General features: G+C 39.4%; 1 protein-coding gene across 1 annotated transcript in view; it reads right to left on the bottom strand.

Annotated features, from left to right (window-relative positions):
- Positions 1-10,102, bottom strand: part of LOC140200861 (organic cation/carnitine transporter 2-like) — a 46,573-nt gene that overhangs the window by 7,064 nt on the left and 29,407 nt on the right. The window contains exons 5-7 of the mRNA XM_072264495.1: positions 8,144-8,270; positions 2,714-2,814; positions 1,050-1,264 (exon numbers count right to left, since the gene is read on the bottom strand). Coding sequence (XP_072120596.1) covers positions 1,050-1,264; positions 2,714-2,814; positions 8,144-8,270 — 443 coding nt within the window. The remainder of the gene's footprint in view (positions 1-1,049; positions 1,265-2,713; positions 2,815-8,143; positions 8,271-10,102) is intronic.

The following is a 10,102-nucleotide window of genomic DNA, read 5'->3' as shown; positions in this document are numbered from 1 at the left end:
TGGAGGTAAGTACTCTCATGCTTTATGACTCTATAACATCAAAGAAGCATTCAGCTGAATTGGTAGTAAAGACTGCTTCTGGCACATTGGCCTTCATAAATTCAAGTAATGGGTACATGAGTTGGCATGTTGTGTTGAAGATGTATAAGACATTGGTGAGGACGAATTTGAAGTATTGTGTGCAATTCTGATCACCTGTACCTAAGGAATGATATCAATAAGATTGTAAGAGTACAGTGAAAAGTTACAAGAATGTTGCCAGACTTGAGGACCAGAGTAATAGGGAAAAATTAAATAGGTTAGAACTTTTGCCCTTGAGCATAGGAGAATGAAGGGATATTTTACAGAGGTATACAAAATTATGAAGCATATAGAGGGGTAAATATAAACAGGCATTTTCACTGCAGTTGGGTGAAACTAGAACTAGGGGTCGTATTTTAAGGGTAAAATGTGAAATATTTAAGGGGAACCTGAGGAGGCACTTCTTCACTCAGACACTGATGAGGGAGTGGAACGAGCTGCCAGTGGAAGTAGCTGTCACATTATCAATATGTGGATGATCAAAAATCGATACGAGTCATAGCTGTGCTATTCGGATATAATTTTGCAGATCTTCCTGCATGATTTGCCAGAAGTGCAGGGCATGGATATCCAGCTCAGAATAATAATAGAATATTAATCAGAATCATATGACTTAAGTTTCCAGTTTAAGCAGATCTCATGTCAGAGTGTGCTAATTTTCAATTGCTCATCCAAGATGCTCATTGAAATATAGACAGGACAGCAAACTTCATTTGGACTCTCAGGCACATCTGCATGAGTCACAATTTAGTCCAACATGTCAAAATCATACCACTGTTAAAATCAGTGCAGTTACATGCTGGAAAGAATGTGAAGAATTTCTGAGTTGTTGGCATATTGTGCCAGCAGACCAAAACTTCTCAGAATTACAGTTCCTGTATATTTCAACTGATCATGCGATACTGCTTTATAATGCTTGTTAGCAAATGTCACAATAGGATCAATATAGAAGCAGTGTAAAAATTTACGTGATGGGATGAGCTGACTGAAGAGCAGGATACTTCCACTGAGAAAAAGAACACTCGAAAGGCTGAACCTGCGTGGAAACTTCTGGAAGAGAAGCCATGTTGCTATGTTAGCTGGAATCTCCGAGGCAGCAAAGAGGAAACAATTCAGATAGTCATCACCATGGAGATTGGATATGTTCAATGATAGACCATAGTATCCCATTGTTATAATCATCCTGCAAAAACAAATTTAAATACTTCTTGTAAAGCATATTCTTATGTTTTCCCATCTTAACTTCTTAGAATTTCTTTCACCTGATTTCATGTTTTCCAGAGAAGGTGCTGATGTGTGGCTTTGGCAGAATTATTTCTGTCACATTCACTAACATCAATGAATGTTTCTTAACTGAACAATATTACTCAAATCATGGTCATACTTTATTGATCCCGGGGGAAATTGGTTTTTGTTACAGTTGCATCATAAATAATAAATAGTAATAAAACCATAAAACCATAAATAGTTAAATAGTAATATGTAAATTACGCCAGGAAATAAGTCCAGGACCAGCCTATTGGCTCAGGGTGTCTGACCCTCCGAGGGAGGAGTTGTAAAGTTTGATGGCCACAGGCAGGAATTACTTCCTATGACGCTTTCTGTTGCATCTCGGTGGAATGAGTCTCTGGCTGAATGTACTCCTGTGCCCAACCAGTACAGCATGTAGTGGATGGGAGACATTGTCCAAGATGGCATGCAACTTGGACAGCATCCTCTTTTCAGACACCACCGTCAGGGAGTCCAGTTCCATCCCCACAACATCACTGGCCTTACGAATGAGTTTGTTGATTCTGTTGGTGTCTGCTACCCTCAGCCTGCTGCCCCAGCACACAACAGCAAACATGATAGCACTGGCCACCACAGACTCGTAGAACATCCTCAGCATCGTCCAGCAGATGTTAAAGGACCTCAGTCTCCTCAGGAAATAGAGACGGCTCTGACCCTTCTTGTAGACAGCCTCAGTGTTCTTTGACCAGTCCAGTTTATTGTCAATTCGTATCCCCAAGTATTTGTAATCCTCCACCATGTCCACACTGACCCCCTGGATGGAAACAGGGGTCACCGGTACCTTAGCTCTCCTCAGGTCTACCACCAGCTCCTTAGTCTTTTTCGCATTAAGCTGCAGATAATTCTGCTCACACCATGTGACAAATTTATTATGTTTTAAACTTCTCTGTTTTCCTGCCGAAGAATTACCAACTATTATCTACCCCACAAAAAATAGTCTTTTATTTACGGCCAACTGAATCCATACTATTTCTAACTGAAGGGGACTTTGCACTCTTTGTTTGCTCCCCCTTACTTCTCCTGGTGGTCAGCATTTTTTTTTGGCTTGTGCGTGCGTGTGTGTGCGATGTTGGCGGGATGATGTCTTTTTCATACCTCTGTCATTTCCACATGCTCTCAGTGCTGTTCAAGTCTCTTGAGTAAGAAATGAACTAATTTTTGGTGGGCTCCAATTGTGAATATTTGAGAAAAAACTTGATTCAGCAAAACTGACCAACAATTCAATCTAGTCTGTGGGAAAATATGTAGTGACTAAGCAGTTTCAGAACGTATTCCTCACCAAGTCCTTAAAACCAGATTTTTTTGAGTATTTCTGTATATTTTGCTTTCTTCTAATACTTACCAGATCAGAATATTAACGATTGTGATAGTTCGGGTATTACAGGTTTTTAACAACTGGGTAACTGGAACAGATTTTACTTTATTGTTCTTTATGTGTTCGAACTGAAAGAAAAGCAGAGAATTAAAATTACATTAGCTTAACAGAAAAATGACTGCATTACTTTCCACATCTCTTGAATGATATGAATGATCCAGAAGACTTATTATTCAAAACTTGCTCTGTGACTTTCTATCCGGGTAGCCAGAAATGTTGTATGTGCATTTCAAATGTTTTCACCACCTTCCAAAAATAAAAATCGTTCCTCTTCCCACACTGCCAGCAATTCCTACCAAGAAAAAATGAATTTGCACACAATGATTTCTCTAGCACTATAAAATGAGCTGAATATCCTCCACATTTAAATTCAAATTTGGTTCTGGACAAATTCAAAATCTGAACTTTGATTAATGATGTAAACTCTGTAAATGGTGCATTTAAGCTTCATTATAATTTTTGTAGAAGTTTTAATAAGATTACTGTTTCAATAGAGGGCTCCACTGTCAACTATTACAAATACTTATTGCGAATAAGTATACAACTTCAGATACTATTGAGTGGGATGTCCTACTGGGGGGAGCCACAGTGACCAGGTGGTCTCAGGCACTGATTCTGGTATTGTGGCTAAGAAGAGCAGAGGGGTGAAGAGGACTGCAATGTTGATAGCAGATTCCATAGTCAGAGGAACCGAGATGAGTTTCTGTGGGTGTGATAGAGATACCTGGATGCTATTTTGCCCCCTGGTGTCAGGATCAGGGATGTCTCGGATTGGGTCCAAGAGTGAGGCTGAGCAGGCAGAAGTCTCGGTACATAATGGCACCAATGACATAGGTGGACAAGGTGAGGAGGTTCTGAAGAGAGATTTTAAGCAGCTAGGTAGAAACCTGAAAAACAGGACTATTAGGGTAGTAATCTCTGGAATTCTGAGGGGCTCTGAGGGGAAGAATAAGATGATTTGGCAGGTGAATCCATGGGTAAGGACCTGGTGCAGGGGGCAAGGATTCAGATTCATAGATCACTGGGATCTCTTCTGGAGAAGGTACAACCTGTACCAAAGGGATAGGTTACATTTGAATCCAAGGGGGTCCAATAAACTTGCAGGCAGGATGGCTAGATTTGTTCAAGGAGGGTTTAAACTAATTTGGCAGGGGGATGGAAACCGGAGTGATAGTGCTGAAGGTGAGGTAGATGGTTTAAAACAGAGTCTAATGACAAGGCTAATGATAGGGCAAAATTGCAGACAACAGGATGAGTTGGAATGTAAAAGGTGGAAAATTTGAATAGGGCGAATACAGGACTGAAGGTGTTCGATTTGAAAGTGCGCAGTATACAGAATAGGGTAGACGAACTTGTAGCACAGTTACAGATTGGCATGTATGATGTTGTAGCCATTACTGAATCATGGCTGAAAACAGATTATAGATGGGAGCTTAATGTCCAAGCGTACATATTGTATTGAAAGGACAGGCAGGAAGGCAGATCTTTTGGTAAAACATTAATCAAATCGTTAGAAAGAGGTGACATAGGATTGGAGGGTTTTGAATTATTGTGGATCGAGGTAGGAACTACAAGGGTTAAAAAAAAAACACTGATGGGAGTTGTATTTAGACCCCCAAATAGTAGTAAGGATGTGGTTTATAAATTACAACGGGAGATAGAAAATTCATTGCAAAAGGGCAATGTTACAATAGTCATGGTGGGTTTCAATATGCAGGTAGATTGGGAAAATCAGGTTGGTGCTAGATTCCAAGAGAGATTTTCTGGAATGCCTATGAACTGGCTTTTTAGAACAGCTCATGATTGAACCCATTAGGGGATCAACTATTTGGGATAGGGTATTGTGCAAGGAACCAGATTTGATTAGAGGACTTAAGGTAAAAGAACCCTTAGGGGAGAGTGATCATAATATGATCGAATTCACCCTGGAATTTGAGAAGGAGAAGCTAAACTCAGAAATATCAGTATTACAGTGCAGTAAAGGGAATTGCAGAGGCATGAGAGAGGAGTTGACCTGAGTTGGTTAGAAAAGAACACTCGCAAGGATGACAGCAGAGCAGAAATGGCTGGAATTTCTGTATGCACTTCAGAAGGCAGATGATATATACATCCCAAAGAGGTTCTAAGGGCAAGATGACAAAACTGTGGCCAAAGCCAACATAAGATCAAAAGTGAGGGCTTATAATAGAGCAAAAATTAGTGGGAGGTTAGAAGATTGGGATGCTTTCAAAAATCCAACAGAAGACAATTTAAAAAGCCATTAAGAAGGAAAAGATGGAACACGAAAGTAAGCTAGCTAATAATGGCTGGCCAGTGGTGCAGTGGCATCACACCAGTTCGAGGTGATTGGTCTCGGGCTCAAGTCCAGCTGGCTCCTTGCATGCTTTCTGTCCATGCTGGGCAAGACACTAGCAGTATGGTGGAAGTACTAGGTGTCAAGGGTCATGAAGTGTGTAAAGTTACCAGTGCTAGGGAGAAAGTTCTTGGGAAACTGAAAGGTCTGCATGTAGATAAGTCACCTAGACCAGATGGTGTACATCCCCAGTGTTCTGAAAAAAAGTAGCTGAAGAGATTGTGGATGCATTACATAGAAACATAGAAAACTACAGCATATTACAGGCCCTTCAGCCTACAATGTTGTGTCGACCATATAACCTACTCTAGAAGCTGCCTAGAATTTCCCTACCACATAACTCTCTATTTTTCAAAGCTCCACGTACCTAACTAAGAGTCTCTTAAAAGACACTATTGTATCTGCCTCTACCACCTCAACTGGCAATGCATTCCACGCACATACCACTCTGTGTGTGGAAAACTTACCCCTGGCAGCCCCCTTGTACCTACTTCCAAGCGGGTTAAAATTATACCCCTTCATGTTAGCCATTTCAGCGCTGGGATAAAGCCTCTGAATATCCACACGATCAATGCCTCTCATTATCTTATATGCCTCTATCAGGTCACCTTTCATCCTCCATTGCTCCAAGAAGAAAAGACCAAGTTAGTTCAAACTATTCTCATAAGGCATGCTTTCCAATCCAGGCAATATCCTTGAAAATCTCCTCTGCGCTCTCTCTATAGCATTCACATCCTTCCTGTAATGAGGTGACCAGAATTGAGCACAGTATTCTAAATGGGGTCTAACTAAGGTCTTATATAGGTGTAACATTACCTCACGGCACTTGAACTCAATCCCAAAGTTGATGAAGACCAATACACCAAATGCCTTCTTAACAACACTGTCAACCTGCGCAGCAGCTTTGAGTGTCCGATGGACATGGACCCCAAGATCTCGCTGATCCTCCACACTACCAGTGTAATGATCTTTCAAGAATTACTAGATTCTGGAATGGTTCTGGGAGACTGGAAATTTGTGAATGTAAATCCACTCTTCAAGGAGAGAGAAAGGCTGAAGAAAGGAAATTATAGGCCAGTTAGTCTGACGTCAGAGGTTGTGAAGATGTTGGATTTGTTTGTTAAGGATGATGTATCAGGGTACTTGGAAGCATATGATAAAATAGGCCATGGTCAGCCTGGTTTCCTCAACCGAAAATCTTACCTGACACATCTGTTGGAATTCTCCAACAATTGACACGTAGGATAGACAAAGGAGAATTGGTTGATATGTAGTTGGATCTTCAGAAGGCCTTTGACAAGATGCCACATATGAGACTGCCTAATAAGTTATGAGCCCATGGTATTACAGGAGAGATTCTAGAATGGATTAAGTAGTGGCTGATTGACAGTAGGTAAAGAGTGTGAATAAAGGGAGCCTTTTCTGCTTGGCTGCCAGTGGCCAGTGGTGTTCCACAGGGGTCTGTGTTGAGACCAATTCTTTTTATGTTATATGTCAATGATTTGGATGAATGAACTGATAGCTTTGTGGCAAGGTTTGCAGATGATAAGAAAATAGGTGGAGGGGCAGGTAGCTTTGAGGAAGTAGAGAGGCTACAGAAGGTCTTAGACAGACTTAGAGAATGGGCAAAGAAGTGGCAGATGGAATACAGTTTTGGGAACTGTATAGCCATGCACTTTGGACAAAGGGTAGACTATTTTCTAAATAGAGAGAAAATACAAAGAACTGAAATGCAAAGGGAGTTGGGAGTCACCACTTGTGCAGTATTCCCTAAAGGTTAAATTGCAGGTTAATCTATGGTGAGGAAGGCAATTGCAATGCTAGTATTCATTTCAAGAGGACTAGAATATAAAAGCAAGGATGTAATGTTGAGGTTTATTAAAGCACTGCTGAAGACTCACTTGGAGTACTGTGAGCATATTTTGGCCCTTTATCTTAGAAAGGATATCTGAAACTGGAGAGAATTCAAAGGAGGCTCACAAAAATGATTCCAGGATTGAACGGTTTGTCATCTGAAAAGCGTTTGATGGTCTGGGACTGTATTTACAAGAATTTAGAAGAATGAGCAATGTCCTAATTGAAACCTATCGAATATTGAAAGGCCCTGATAGAGTGGATGTGGAGAGACTATGACCAGAGGACACAGCCTCAGAACATCCTTTTAGAATGGAGATCAGGAGGAATTTCTTTAGCCAGAGGGTGGTGAATCTGTGGAATCCGTTGCCACAGGCAGCTGTGGAGGCCAAGTCTTTATGTATATTTAAAGGAGAGTTTGATAGATTCTTGATTGGTCAGGGCATGAAGGGATACAGGGCAAGGCAGGCAGCTGGGGCTGAGAGTAAAAATAGATCAGCCATGATGAAATAGTGGGGCAGACTCAATGGGCCAAATGGCCTAATTCTGCTGCTATATCTTATGATCTTACAGTATAAACCATAGAGCTATTTAATACTCTTTTACCAATAAGACATTGAAGAGGGCTACATGATCTAGGGGCCGAATAGTGAAGCGACCTCGCCAATGATCTCAGTTATTATAATACAGTGAATAACTGCAGATGAAACAATGCACAGGCCATTTCAAGATTCCCATGAAGTATAAAAAAGATCCAAAAATAATTTTATCCAATGAAAGTTCAGACATACAAGTCATGCTGAGCTTGATTTGCACAGTTGATAACAGTACAGTTGCATATTTTTCTGGATTTTTATTTCTTATTTTTATGCAGTGAAGACCTAGTTGAAAATGCATATCCATTTGATTATGGGTGAAGTTGTCTATGAAGTTGTTAATGGTCAAGTAGTCAGGTGAACATATTAAAAAAATAGTTAGGCAAAATGGGACCCACTTTTACAACCATATTAGATCACAGAGCAAACACCTTTTGAATGGAAGAGAAATGAAAATAACTGAGATAAAAAATGTTGCTCTTTATTGCCCAATGAATCTCAGGGCTGTATTTGGTGACATACTATATTTGCATTTTGATAATAAATTTGAAATTTGAACCACAAAGAAACAAGAAGATGACATTGTTGCAATACCTCAAGTTCACTGAAAAGCATCGCTGGAGGAGTGACACCATTTTTCTTTGCCATGAGTCGAATTATTGATTCAGCTTCCTCTACTCTTCCTTTAGATAATAACCAGCGTGGAGATTCAGGAATAAACCTAGAATTAATTGAGTAATTTTATAACATGTCTATTGAAGCTCTAATAGACTTGTGAAATTACTACTAAGATGGGTGGCATGGTAGAGTAGGGGTTAGCAAAGCACTTTACAGTACAGGCGACTTGAGTTCAGTTCCGACTGCGGTCTGTAAGGAGCTTGTATATTCTCCTTTGGACTGTGAAAGGAAACCCACGCAGTCACAAGGTATACTGCTTGGTAGGTCATTGGTCATTGTAAATTGCCAAGTGATTAGGCTAGCATTATATCTGGGGATTGCTGGCTAGCATGGCTCAAAGGGCCAGAAAGGCCACTGTACCTCTATAAAGAAAATACTTCTTAATAATAATAAATATCATGAAGTTGTATTCAAATGTATTAGTTGATTCAGAAATTACTAATGATTATGAGATGATGTAAGTTATGTGTTATGTGGATTTTAACTTTTAACATGTTTTCTAAGGTCTCTAGTTGTGAATATTATTGACAAACATCTATGATTCCAACATTCTCACTGAGACACTGGATGTGTGCTGGAGATATGAAGGTGAAAAAGATCAAGTTAGTGAGAGGACAAAGAGGACATTTTAAAAACAAAGAATCAGTCATTTGAGAAGAAAGGAAATGAAGATGTTGATATTCATAAGGAAAACAATTTAGTGACCATATCATGGAATAGAAGGACAAGATATATGGATGAAATGAAATGAAATGACTAAGGTAGACAACATTATGGTAAAGTGAGCAATTAGAAACTTCAATAATGCTTAAAATAGCAATGCACTCTGTTGGAAAGAAATTTGAAGAAATTAAGCCCTTACTCTTAAAGAAGCTCTGGTGAAAAACATTAATGAAAATCTTTCTACAAATATACAGGAGTGGCAATATATATTTACTGCCATAAAACTGATATCCAAATAATATCATTAATATACGGCACTACAGTTTCAGTAATATATTATACTTTGTCTCGGAAATTCATCCCATTGACTTAATTTTCAAAGAGAGTAGAATATGCTTTTTCCAGAATATATCATGTTGCACTGTTGCCCAGAGATGAGTTGTATCAGATACATTTCATACGAATAAGAAAGAGAAGAAGAAAATTCACTTGACCCATAATAGCAAATACAGCACTTCACTGAAGCTAGTGGACAGGGATTGTGGATTTAGATCTTAATCTATTTGTACAGGCATATTTTAATTAGGCAACATTTCTACTAATGTCTAATTGAATTTAGTGAAGCTATTAGCACTTAGCCATGCAGTCAATACTTCCGGTCCCAATAAAGGACACTCCTTTCTCCCTTCACTAAGCTAAATCTCTATCGCGTATGGTGAAGCACACTGCCGATGCACACGGACCCCTCCTAAGCAAGCAGCTGCACAATCTGCTCCAAATCCAGTTCCTTCAGTGTCTCTGCCAATGAGCAACTCATTAATAGGGCAGACCTTCAGGCTTTAAGTTCTTAATGTCCAGCAGGATCTTGCGATCATAAAAAATACATTTGAAAGGACACAATTCATCACCGCTGTTAAGTTTTCTAACTCTAAAAGATAAAACTAATTAAAATAAAAATATGCAGCCGGGAATAACACATCTTAGTTTTGTTTTTACTTCAGTAAGGTACACATATATGATATGGTGGCATAATGATGTATGACGTTCACGTACTTTTACATATAACCTGTAATAAATTATTTAAAGAGAGAATGTTTCATCAAAAATATTTGCAATATTACTGAAATATTAAATACACAACAGCATGCAAACTCCACACAAACACCAAGGTGAGTAACGGGACTGAGTTTAGGACATCATTCTAATGATATG

This window comes from Mobula birostris, chromosome 7 (genome assembly GCF_030028105.1).
Source record: "Mobula birostris isolate sMobBir1 chromosome 7, sMobBir1.hap1, whole genome shotgun sequence".
Lineage (NCBI taxonomy): Eukaryota > Metazoa > Chordata > Chondrichthyes > Myliobatiformes > Myliobatidae > Mobula > Mobula birostris.
The sequence above is the reverse complement of the archived record's forward strand: the minus strand, read 5'-3'. Positions and strand labels throughout refer to the sequence as shown.